Source organism: Chiloscyllium plagiosum, chromosome 16 (genome assembly GCF_004010195.1).
Source record: "Chiloscyllium plagiosum isolate BGI_BamShark_2017 chromosome 16, ASM401019v2, whole genome shotgun sequence".
NCBI lineage: Eukaryota > Metazoa > Chordata > Chondrichthyes > Orectolobiformes > Hemiscylliidae > Chiloscyllium > Chiloscyllium plagiosum.
This window is the reverse complement of record NC_057725.1, coordinates 5,430,416-5,443,821: the sequence shown is the minus strand read 5'-3', so window position 1 is coordinate 5,443,821 and position 13,406 is coordinate 5,430,416. Positions and strand designations below refer to the sequence as shown.

Here is a 13,406-nt window from a genome sequence, read left to right as displayed (position 1 = left end):
TGTCTGTGTGTATCTGTATGTGTGTCTGTGAGATTTTCTGTGTGGCTGCGTGTGTGTCCATGTCTGTGTGTGTCTGTCTGTCTGTGTGTTTGTGTATGTGTCTGTGTGTATAAGTAGCCGGTGCCAGTTTATAACTTCCACCGTACGCCTGCTGGGTAATTTCATGGGGATTAAAGTTTTTTGGACTGGCGTTTTGAATCACACGCTAGAGGAAGAAAAACGTCTCTTCCGTAAACTCCTCTGTTTTTTAATATATATTAAAAAAAACCCTGCTCAGACCAACAAAGAAACTGAGTGACTTTTTCTATTTAAAAAAAAGGAGATAACTCGCGTCAACATGAATGGCAGGAAGTACAAAAAGACGAACATGGGTCAAACAACATTAGTCACAGCTCTTATCAGGAACCAGAGAGTTCTAAAGGAAACTTTCAAAAATAAATCTCTCAGTCAAATTTCATTGCAGCGTCTGCTTTTATTTTGCTTTGAACGCTTGTTTCAGCTCTCCTTTCTCTTTCTCTCTTAGTGGATTCAGATGTTTTTTCTCTCTCTCTCTTTTGTCCTTATTGCTTTTTGGACGCGGTGTCAAGGGTGCGGTGCAGGTCCTGCCGAAACGGCCACATACACGTGTGTCCCAGCATGGGTTTGACCCAACCTCCCAGTCTACATCGTTATCCTGATTTACTGGCATGAAATAAGTGCCAGCAGTTGTCCTATACACCGGCACAACTGCCCGGTTTATAGATATCATTCCGACTAAATCCCACCCAAGATCCAGAAACAAAATTAACAGCCAACTGCTGCAAAGGTGCTGATCCAAAGCGGGCATTGCGTTTTCAGTCTTACTCAGGGACATGTTTTTGCTCTCCAGTTTAGTAATAGAGTTATACAGCACGGAAACAGACCCTTTGGTCCAACCAAGAGAAAATGAGGACTGCAGATGCTGGACTCTGACTTTCAGTATCTGCAGTCCTCACTTTCTCCTAGTTGACCTTAACCTACTGCGAATCCTCTTGCAAGCATGCCTACCTTGAAGAAGCTCTCTTTTCACCTTTGGTCCAACCAGTCCATGTCAAACTTCACCCCAAAGTGAACTAGTCCCACCCTGCTCCTGGCCCATATCCCTCCAAACCTTTCCTGTTCATTACTTATCCAGCTGTCTTTTAAACGTTACAATTGTGCGCACAGTCATCCACTATTGCTTCACAAAGCTCATTCTACACGCGAACCACCCTCTGTACAAACAAAATGCCCCTCATGTATTTTTAAAATTTCTCTCCTCCCACAATAAAATGTGCCGCCTGGTCTTAAAATCCCCCATCCTAGGGAAAAGACAACTACCATTAACTCGATTTCATAAACTTCTAACATATCAGATAATATTTTATAAAGGGGAGGATTCGATTGCATTTTTTTAATCTATCTGTTTAGAGGTGTTATTACACACCTCTGAAGTAGGAAACATTCGAACCCAGGACTCCTGGGTCAGAGATAGCGACACTACCACTGCATCAAAAGAGATACATTTATGTCCTCTTGTGTGGGTTTCCTCCGGGTGCTCCGGTTTCCTCCCACAGTCCAAAGATGTCCGGGTCAGGTGAATTGCCCGTGCCAAATTGCACATAGTGCTAGGTGCATCATTGAAGGGGAAATGGGTCTGGGTGGGTTACTCCTCGGAGGGTCGGTGTGGACTGGTCGGGCCGAATGTTCTGTTCTGTTCCCATACTGTAGGGAATCTAATCTAATTTAATCTCATCTAAAAACCCAATCGACGTGTTCAGAGCTGCCACCACTCAATTTTGAGCAGATGGAACTGGAACTCGACCTCCCTGAATCAGAGGTAGGGGCACTGCCACTGGCCCAGAAAAACCCCGTTGTCGCCTTCGATTAATGTTCTCTCCTGGTCCACCGTCCCCGTTTCAGGATTTTAAAATTAATTGGCGTCAATCACCTTTTACCGTCTGGACTATTATCGGTCACATCCCGAAGTCGTTTGCTTATCGAAGCATTTCAAAATGAACTTGCCACAATTTGTTTTTCAGTTCGACCTTGTTTTAACGGAAAGTTGTTACGGAATCGCTCATTCAAGAGTCAGTGGCCGGTTCAGATGTTAATCAGGCTCAAACAATGCTGGTGGATTGGGGGGGGGGGGGGGGGTCGCGAAAATAAACTGATTCTCTCTCTCTTCCCTCTCCTATCTTCACGCATAATTGTTTTTAAAAGTGCTGGAAAATGATTTCTCCATCCTGTAGGACGACCCAGATTTTCCAGTCCAATTCTCTCTGTGTAAATCTATCATATCTTTCACAACCCGACTACAAACTCGAGCTGTGTCTAACTCAGCCGAAAGTCATCTGGAGAGAGGACGCTGTATTTAAGTAGCCTGTTTAATAATTATTCGCCAATGCAGTTTATACTTGGCAGGATTCGGGTGGGAGTGCAGCACGAGGAGTGAGCACGATCTTATCGATATCTTATTGAGCTATACAGACGCAAACAGCACACCTCTGAAAAAGGTGGGACTCGAACTCTGAGCTCTTGGCTTGGGGATAGGGACACATGCCACTGCACCATAGGAACCTTCGATCCTTCAGCACACAGAATTTAACCAATACTGGTCCTTAAAGTTCTTCAGAGCACTATTTCCTAACATTATTTTGAGACATAATCTGTCTATGGTAGTAACGTCGTGGGGGTTACAAAATAGGGTGATTCGTACCCATGGACTATCCCAGATAGTTAACGCTAGTGCAATTTAACCGGAAAACGGCTCCCCCCCCCCCCCCACCCCTCCCACCCCGTTCAGTAAAACGGATCCAAATTCTCCAGCTAAAGGTTTGGAGGGATATGGGCTGGGTGCTGGCAGGTGGGACTAGATTGGGTTGGGATATCTGGTCGGCATGGACGGGTTGGACCGAAGGGTCTGTTTCCATGCTGTACACCTCTGTGACTCTATAATATCCAAGCCCTAATTTTGTGTGGTAGAAAATTCACATTCAACTTAGAGTGTTGAAAAAGATTTCTCCATCTCCTATCATTTTCCGACCACAGCCTCAATATTTCATTTACAATCAACCCGACCTTGAGTTGCAATAACGCTTTGCCCAGTATGTAGTTTGCAGGGTGTGTGCAGTTAAGTGTATAAACTCTGGTCCTCAGTTAAACGCTGTCCAACTCATAATGGGATTGTGGATCGGGAATGTGATTGCAGTGACATTATAAAGTACTTTCGCATTTCAAACTAAAGTAGGAGCTCCTCGGGGTTCCACAAGTTCAGCCACAGTTTTTATTTCTCCGGGTGTATGGGGTCCGAACTGCGCAAGTACTATTTTTTTGTCTGCAGTTAGGTCAGGGAAGAAACCTGCGGATCACCTACAGCTGAGGCAGGCTACTGGGCAGCGAGACAGGATGGGGAAAGGAACGAAGAAATAAAGCTGCTGAAAGTCGGCTAATACGATTTTTTTGAAGTATTGTGTTAAGTAAATAAGGGGAAAGAACAGCTGATGGATTGATGCAGTTACCGCGGTTAATGGGATAATGTGTCAGTTGCCCACTTTCATTGCATATTAGAAGATTAGGGGACTTTTTTTCCCTCGAATATAATATTCTGCACATCTGTTAGCGAGCTGAAGAGCAATTTGATCGATTTTGGAATCATGGATTATAGGGTTTTGTTCTTGAGAAAGGCAGCGCGCCGTTCTAAAACGTATTAACTGTTTATTCAAATGTCTTTAAACACGCAAGACACGCTAAGCATTGTCCCCCTCCACCATATGTTGCAAATTAACACTTTTTTAATAGAGTGCATTGTATCTAAAATCTGTGTTTTGTGTGGCAAAGCATTCGCGCTGAAGTTTCAGCAGAGTCAGGCAAAGTAATTGCCACAATCTCAAATCGTAACTTCTCCCACGTGTGTGTATCCTAAATGCTGCTTTTGACATCATCTGTATTACTCTAAATTAACTGATTCACTTAGTTGTAGAATACAGCATGACAAACAAGATGCATGTATTATATTAGTTTAACTACGAAATGGTTCAAGGTTAAACCATCCTAGCTTAATTTTATTATGTTTTGGTTTCATTAGTGACTAGCTTTCATATCTAAACACACAGAAGTAACTTACTTTATGATTTGAGAACAGTCTGCAGTTTAAACGTCTCCCTCTGGCCAGAACTATGCAATTTTCACAAGGAGATTATGGTGTGAGGGAGATGAATATTTATTGGCCAGTTTTGTAGGCACAGCGGGACTAGCAAATAAATTTAGTGCTTTCTTTTCATAATTCTTTTCAAACGAGGAAAATGTCATTGGGAACTTGGAGAATTGTCTTTTAATTAGCCTGTGTGCATCGCACCCAAACAAAACCCACTCAAATCCTTCAGCGGGCTATTCAAAAGAAGCGGTCAGTATTCAGAATTAATGACCACCACTTTCTTTGTTGAAGTTTCATTGTGATTGCTTGCTTATGAAGTCTAATCCAATCCCAAATTGGCCCAATGAGCCAATGGGCGAGCCAGGAGCGCGGGGTAAGAAAAGCTCATATGGGGAATTCTGTTGAGTGTTGTCTGAGTGCTGCACATCTGAACGGACTTAACCCGTCGGTCCACTATATAACAGCCCATGCAGGAGGGGGAGATGGTAGAATAGTAGACAGTTCTAGTTGGATCCGACTGAAAGCAGTTTTTTTTTTAAAAAGCACTTTGTCGAACAGGGCTGATTGAAAGGTTTTTTAAACTCACCCCTCCCTCTTCATACTCCCCCCCACCCCAGCCCCCTCTCTCTCCTCCTGTCCTGCTGCAGAAATGATGTTCCCCAGTGTCATTGCCCCTTCAGCCATGTATCCGGGCCTCCTGCGACCGACCCCAACTCTGACTCTGCCCCAGTCTCTGCAATCCGCCTTTTCCTCGCATGCAGTCGGGGCCAGTTTCCTAGTGGAGGACTTGCTGAGGATCAGTCGGCCAAGCGGTTACGTACCCCGCTCTGTGACTCACAGCCTCCCGGGGAACTCCGGCCCGGTGTCACCCGAACAGGTCAGCCTGGGCAGCTCGGGACCGGGCGGCAGCTGTTCCCCGCTCCCTGCCGTTTCTCCTAGAAACGATTCGAGTCACCTCAAGTTCGGTGTTCACGCTATCCTTTCTTCAACTCCAAGAACCGGTGAGTAATCCCATCTTGCACTGTCAGTCCTTAAATCCGCTGAATAGAACTAACTTGTAGTAAACTCCGAATTTCCCCCATCCAGGTTTATAGCAAGCCCTTTTTGTTTGCAATGTTTTGGGAGTAAGTTCATCGCAAATTGATTATTCTAATTACATAGAAACAGGTTTAATTAAAGTTGACTTTCTGTGCTAGTTTTTTTTAGCTGATGTGATCATGTTTTTTTTTAAACGTCAGCAATGTTCCCGAAATGTATGTCCGAATTTGCAAATAAGGTAAAGTGAATCGATTATTCCTAAGCGCTTTGTTCAGAACTGTCCCTTCAAGTCCTGTCAGTTTTGTAATGTTACTTGTGTGATCTCAAAACCTGAGGATATCTGAATGCAGTAGACAGTTGTCACGATAAAATATCAGACGAATTAATAATTACAGCACATTGTTATTTCAGTGTATTGAAAGTAGCATGATCGAAATATCCATATACCGTCGAAGAAGGTCAAAGTGTATTCAAATATGGCACCAAATTCCCTAAATTCTTTCCGTGACTTTAAGGATCTTTGTGGCTTGGTGGTAATGTTTCCAACTTCGGGCCAGAAGGTCCAGCTTGCTTGTCAGTGTTGAATTAAAAATAAAGTTTTTAGCTACTGACTAAGGCCATTTGGCCCATTGTGTCCGTGGTGGTCATCAGACACCTCTATCTATCAGTGTGTTAGAAAGTCGCTGTTCGCCTTTGATTGTATAATGTTGCCCCTTGCCTGTAAACAGAAACAGACCTGCTTAATCCCCACCTGTTGCAGGGTGGATAGCAAAACCCCTGAGCAACTCGAGCAGAAACGTGTTCTTCTTCTCTCAGTCTGACTCTCCACCCTGTGTGTTCGCTTACAGAAACGCCCCATCCGCTGATGCAGGGACTCTCCAGGCCGAAGACATTGTCCTTCCCTTACTTTGAAGGCACTTTCCAGCCCTTCCTCCGCTCCTCATACTTACCAGGTGGGTCCCTCGCATCCTGCACCTCCCCAGCCTTGCCCCGGGGCTCCCTTTGTTTCACGCATCTTTAATCGATATTTCGCAGGCCGTCCCTGGGGGGTATGAGTGCAGTTCAGAGGTTGTTAAAAGTACAACAGTTAGAAATCAGTCTCGGTTATTTGACGCTCTATTTAGCACACGCAGTGACGGTTGACACTATGCACTCAATCCATGATCTACAAATTAGCAGGAATTGTCACGCAGTAAGTTCGAGGCGGGCCCATTCTCAGAAGCGCTTGTCGGCTTGTCTTTACCGCGGCAGTTTTCCCACAGAGCGCTACAGCTCACAAATGATCCCTAACAACTCTCTGAGACCCATGACCAATCTCCGCTTCATTTGGAGCAACCACACGCAGTCTTAGCACCAGCGGTGACACCACATCTTCCACCCCCCTTCCTCCGCCCAACACAAACACACAATCTCCAAAAACCTCAGCAAAAGTCTTTTTTTAAAAACTAAAAATGAACAGTGCAGTTTATTATTTCCACGGGAGGTTTCTGTGAACAATTTGGAAGTAATTCAATTCATTGGCACAGAGGACTGAACCGAATCTAAATGCAGAGGGAGTGCTTTCTGCTGAACTGCTTCATAGTTAGAAGGAGAAACAACATCAAACGTGATTTGGCATTTGAAGTTTGTCTGCTTAATGTATAGCGTGCACAAGGACAAATTGAGGCTAATTGTTCACTCGCTCTAAGTCATGTTACTTTTTTTTATCCTGGACTTCAGTTGGAATTTTTGCACTTGTGGTAAGTTTATATTACTCCTTAAACTGGAATTTCCTGAGGAAATTTTCACTGTCCAGCATCCGATGTGGTCATTCCATTTCTCATCAAACAAAATCCTATTTAAAAAAAAATAATATGAAATTGGCACCGCCAGGGTGTGACAGGAGATTGACATCTCAAACAGGGAGATAGCCAAGGCTGGTCCAAACTGTCGGACGCCCTTTCCTTCAAACGTTTCAACAACAAAAAAAACCTGGAGAATTATTTGAACAAGAATTTTAAATCCCCATTTATTGAACCTGTTTTTAAGAGAGAGGGATATAAAGCGCGATGACAAACTTCTGTGGAAGTGTGAATTGCTATTTTTATTGTGCTATTAAGGCAAGGCTTCAGCAGCCTGTCCTCAGTCTTTTTCTGCCAAGGCAGTTCATTATTGGACAATTGCCATTCACGCTTCATTAGAATTCCTGGCTGCTGATGGCGGTCATCAAGAGAAACTTGCCCTTTTATTTTCAAAATCGCGAACCAAGACCATTTGAAACCAGCGAAAGTGTTCAGGGACGGGCCCACTTCACACGAAACGCGAGCCAACAACATTCCGAACGAATACTGTGCACTTCAAAGCTCTAAGTCTCAGCTCCGCAGCGACCTTTGGAATTATGCAGAGCCAGTATAAAGTGGGGCTTAAAACAAAACAAAAAACCGAGATCTGAAACAAACCAAAATGGAAATTGCTGGAGAGACTCAGCAGCATCTGTGGAGGGAGAAAACGTTAAAGGTGACCTGACCTGGTAGTTCTCTCTCCACAGGTGCAGCCAGACCTGCTGAGTTTCTCCAGCAATATCTGTTTTTTTGTTAGTTGAAGTTGGACTAATCCGTTCAACAGGAAAGACTCGTGTCAGTGTGAGTCCAACGTACATTTCACAAGGTTTCAGTGTAATTATAACTCAGTCACCTAGCATTGCACCCTATCCTCTATAGAATTTAAAAGGTTAAGGGGTGATCTAATCAAAGTCTTCAAGATATTAACAGGAAAAGATTTGGGAGATAGTTAAACTATTTCCACTGGCTGGAGATTCTAGAATTAGGAAGCATAGTCAGGTAATTTTTATTCATATTTGGGTGTCACTGGCTGGGCTCAACATTTATAGTCCATCCTTAGTTGCCCTTGAGAGTGAGCTGTCTCCTTCAACCGCTGCTGCAGATTGACCCTCAATGCCCTTAGTGAAGGAATTCCATGATCTGCCCCAAACAGTTCAGGAGTGATGTTGGGAAGTACTGCTACACCCAAAGGATGGGAGAAGTTTGGAACTCCCTTCCATGAATGGTGATGGATGCTGGTTGTTAATTTTACATCTGAGAGATGTTTGTATTTAGCATAGGTATAAAGGGACAAAAACAGAAATTGCAGGAGTTAAAAGTAAAGTCGGTAGTTTAAAAGCAGAGTTAATGTTTGGGTTCAGTGACCCTTGTTCAGAACAGCAATAAGAGATATGAGCTAAAGGCAGGTAAATGGAGTTAGGCCACTGAATGATATAACAGGGTTGGGGACTGGATGACCTCCTCCTATTCCTATGTTCCTCAGAGGTCTCCCCAGGTTGTTTGGTGAAAGCGGCCAGTTGTTTCTCAACCCTTCCTTCCTGGAGTATTTGATGGCGATATTTCTGCACAGTTTCTTCCTCAGTGGTGCCTATCCCTGGGACTTTCTCTTGGTCCTTGGCCACTCGGGGCAAACCCAGGAGAGGGATGCTACGCCGGGCTGTTTTCTCGGACGTACAACGGAAAGCTTTGGAAAAGATGTTTCAGAAACAGAAGTATATCAGTAAGCCCGACAGACGCAAACTGGCAGCCAAGTTGGGACTGAAAGACTCCCAGGTAAATTTCCAATTGAGATTTCCTCCATTCTCTCTCGCCTTCAGCAGCTTCGCCTCCCAGGAGCACCTTCACCTCCATTTATTGTCTCTGTTACTTTCTGTTTTGATTTTCCTGACCAGGTGAAGATTTGGTTTCAGAATAGAAGAATGAAGTGGAGAAATTCGAAAGAAAGGGAGCTGCTGTCTGCTGGGGGCTGCCGAGAACAAACCTTACCCACAAAGTTAAACCCTCACCCTGACCTCAGCGACGTGGGTAAGAAGTCACCCTGTGGGCACCTCTCCGGGGACGAGGAGGAGACCAGCTACAGGGACAGTCCCAAATCTTCCATATGTCACTCGCCAGGGTACAAGGATAACATGGACACACACCTTCACCTGTTATCACACCAACGCACTGACCCCCACACGTACTTCTCAGGAGAGGAGGACAAAGAGGAGGAAATAACCGTCTCATAAACCCCCGGCTCCTCCAGCTCACTTTGCTAATGGACATTTTCGATATTCACGGAGGAAGCGAGGGGAATGCAAACGTTTCTCCGCCCGAGATGTCGTGTCTGCGCAGCTTCAATAACCTGTATACAGTTTGCTTTTTGTACAAATGACAAGTTGTGTGAATATTTTATACCAAGATTATTGTGAATGACTTATACCTATAGTTTGAGTAGACTTGAATTGAAAATTTGCCAACTTTTTTTAATGACTTAACTTGCAAATGTAGACTTGAGGTCATAACTTATAAAAGTTTTTATTTTGTATCAGCAGTGTATAGATGCATAATGTTTATATCACAAACCTTTTGTATTATGAGATGTGACTAAAAAAGACAGCTTGTGTCTGGCAGAGCCCTTTTTATTATTTTGTTTCAATGACTCATCCCAAAGGCAGCCTGATGAGTCCATGTGATCAGGAGAAACGAAACAGAGAAAATAAACTTTCAAAGCAAAAGGAGGCGGCGTTTCTGTCCTTTTCAGCCTGTCTGCCTTTCAGTAAATGCATGGCTGATCTGTGGCTGAACTCCATATACCTGACTTAGGCGCATATCCCTAAGTACCTTTGCTTGACAAAAAACAATTCACCTTGATTTAAAACTAACACTGAGCTCAGACAGTCAGGTAAAATAATTTGTTATGTCAGTAAGGTTTCATGAATCCCATGCACCTTTAGGAGAAAATTAAGTTTGTTTTATGTATCCAAAATAGCAATAAAAGTAACATTATTTAACAAAACTTGCACCTTAGTACTTCACTCAAGCATGTGCTAAAGAGGTTCTGAAGAAGAGTTATGTTTGACTTAAAACTTAAATCTGTTAGTGTTCACAGATGCTGCCAGACTTTCTCCAGCACTTTCTGTGCTTGGTTCAGATTTCTAATATGCGTAGTGTTCTGCTTTTATTGGGAACATTAAATTGTGTGGTTAAGTTTAGTGAGAGCAGTAAGATTAACACTTAGCAACAGAGCTGATGGCATAAACTAAGTCCCAGTCTCTGCAATCTGCTGAGTGTGATGTTCACTTTGCAGGTTGTAGTTACATAAGAGATCGGAGCAGGAGTAGGCCACCTTCTCTGTTAAGCCTGCTCCACCATTCAAAAAGAGCATGGCTGATCTTTTCGTGGAATCAGCTCCACTTGCCCACCTGCTTACTATAACACTTAATTCCTTTACTGTTCAAAATCTATCTTTGTTTGCCTTAAAAACATTCAATGAGGTAGCCTCAACTGTTACACTGGGCAGGGAATTTCACAGGGCAAAAGTCAGGACTGCAGATGCTGGAGATCAGAGTGGTGCTGGAAAAGCACAGCAGGTCAGGCAGCATCCGAGGAGCGGGAGAATCGACGTTTCAATGAAGGGCGTTTGCCCGAAACATCGATTTTCCTGCTCCTCAGATGCTGCCTGACCTGCTGTGCTTTTCCAGCACCACTCTGATCTAAACCCAGGGCATTCCACAGATCCACAACTGTTTGGGTGTATAAGTTCCTCCTCAATTCAGTCCTAACTCTGCTTCCCCCTTATTTTGAGACTATGCCCATAGTTCTAATTTCATCCGCCAGTGGAAACAACTTCCCTGCTTATATATTATTTATTCCCTTCATAATTTTATATATTTCTATAAGATACCCCTCCTCATCTGAATTCCGGTGAGTATAATCCCAGTGCACTCAAGCTCTGACATACAGTATTGCTCTAGGACCCAGTGAAGGCAATCACAGAGGAGGTTTGTACACTTGTGGTTGAAAAGCAGATAAAGAAAATGCACAGGAGATCCTTAATAGTTACCTTGGTAATACTTAATGTTGGTATATGTCCTATCCCATTAAGTGCTCTTGTTCTTGAAATATGTTGAATTTATTGTGTAACCAAATTAATAAATATACTGGGAGCTTTCCAGCTCCAGTTTATTCCCTGCATCACATCAGAGGAGAGAGAGTGGAATACGCATTCCAGCCACCCAAGCAATTAGGATACACAATTAACAATAACAGCCAGCCCCCACAGTTCTCTTGAGATCATGGGTATTGGATATAATGTAGCTTCCTGTCCCTCACACAGAAAGGCCTGAGCTTCTTTACTCAGTTAGTTACTGAGCCCTGGCAACTCCTGAACAGCAAATGGCCTTGGGGGTAGCACCAGACTTCCTGTGACAGTCAACTTCTCCATTTCGATGCTACATGTAGGAGCAGAGGGCATCACAATATGAGCTGTGACTCAATCCGCAGAGGTCTTCAAAGGTGACTGATGTTCTGCTCAGTCATGCTAAACACACAAACTTTGGAACGAAGCATTCCTCTCAACCACAACAGCAGCCACGTTGCATGATCCTCTAGGGTTCAAAAGAATATTGATTGTACCCATATTGCACAGGGATGCACTCCACAGTAGTGCAGTAATATCTGGAAATTAAAATCCTTCCCATGTACAAATGGAATGACCTGACTTAGGACCACACATGTTAATATCTTCATGCACAAGAGCAGCCATGATTATGGCAATCCAACATGAGTCCCAGGGCATGAAATAGTTAACTGCCTGGAGAGAAGTATTCACTGCAACCATTGTTCATGATTGCTCTGTAAAACCCCCACATAAGATTTTAATCTTTTTATTTATACTTCATATGGGTTTGATACAACTTAATAGCTTGCAGGACCATTTAAGGGCAGTAAAGAGTCAGACATATTGTTGTGGTCTGGAGTCACATATAGGCCAGATCATCTAAGGATGGGAGATGTTCTTCCCTAAAGGACATGAGTGAACCAGATGGGGTTTTACAACAATCAACAATAATTTCATAGTCATAATTAGGCTAGCTTTTAATTTCAGCTTGTTATTGAATTCAAATTTCAACAAGCACTCAACAAGGTCGATTGGTTGGTTAGGTTAGACCACATGGGATCCAGAGAGAGCTAGCCAATTAGATGCAAAATTGGTTTGAAAGTTGGAGACAGACGGGGGTGTGCATGGAGCCAGCACAGCATTAACACAGGGTTCAGTGGCAGTAAAGATACAGTGAGATCCTAATCCCCCTATCCCACCCAATCCCGGCTTTCTCCCACTTCCCTATACAGTCTTTGAATTCTCTGTTGGATTTCAATCTCCAAAAGTTAATCTTGCAGGGTCAGAGGGAGTGCTAATGGGCGGGAAAAGAAAGAGAAGACATGCTCAGAGTGAGTTTGGTGCTGTTTGAAAGCAGAAGTAGATGAAAACCAAAACATGTAAAGGAAACAAACAAAATGTGGAAGCAAAGTCTAAGGCTGAAGTTGTTGAATTCAGGGCTGGGGAGTATTGTAAAGTGCCTTATTGAAAGACGAGGTGCTGTTCTTCAAATTGAGTTTGTCTGGAACAGTGTAGCAGTCCCAGGACAGAACTGTCAGTGGGAGAGCAAGGGATGAATTAAAATGATTGGCCTTCAGAAAGTCAGGATCATGCTTGGGGACTGGATGGAGTTTTTTCACAAAGCAATAAGTGCAGAGGAGAGCACATTGTGAACAGAGAACACAGGAGACTGAACTAAAAAAAGTCAATGTAAATCTCTGTTTGACTTGGTTGGTCAGTGAGGAGAGGGGACATCACCTGTGTCTGCATGGGCAGGGACTGAGAATAATCAGGACCCGATGCTTATTTCCAGATAAATCTCTGCTTTATTGAAATGAGGGACCAAACCCATTTTCCCCATGAATGACTGGTAAAGGTGTTCCATTATGAAGAAGCTCCCTGGTGTAACTATGCTGTCACTTTAACAAAGTTATTTCGTCCTTGGATTTTTTATTTTAAGAGAGGTCATAAAGGCAGAGGTGTTGAAATGTCTGGAAAGAATCTAGTTTAACAATGGAAGGGGAATGGACAGTTCTCCCAGTTTAGGGTTTTTCTTAGTTTGATTTAATTGTAGCAGTGAGAAGCTGCTATTGCCTAGAGAAGGTTTCCAAGCTTCAGCAGATGATTCTTGACTGACTTTCTTTTCTCTGAAATCCCTCCTGCCTGTAAGAACCTGTGTTTGAATTTATCTTTTGCCAAGGGGTACGCTTATGGGATGTTATGGGAATTGGAACAGTTTCTTAGCTAATTTGTTGTGTCAGGTCGGTTAAGTTTACCAATAGTTAAGTTATTCTAAATTTGGTGTTCTTTTGTT

General features: G+C 43.4%; 1 protein-coding gene across 1 annotated transcript; it reads left to right on the top strand.

Moving 5' to 3' along the window:
* Positions 1-4,503: 4,503 nt before the first annotated feature.
* LOC122557623 (homeobox protein DBX1-like) lies at positions 4,504-10,417 on the top strand. The gene is made up of 4 exons (XM_043705385.1): positions 4,504-5,154; positions 6,040-6,144; positions 8,582-8,784; positions 8,904-10,417. The coding sequence occupies exons 1-4, from the start codon at positions 4,803-4,805 to the stop codon at positions 9,237-9,239; spliced, it is 996 nt and encodes a 331-aa protein (XP_043561320.1). The 5' UTR covers positions 4,504-4,802; the 3' UTR covers positions 9,240-10,417.
* Positions 10,418-13,406: the final 2,989 nt, after the last annotated feature.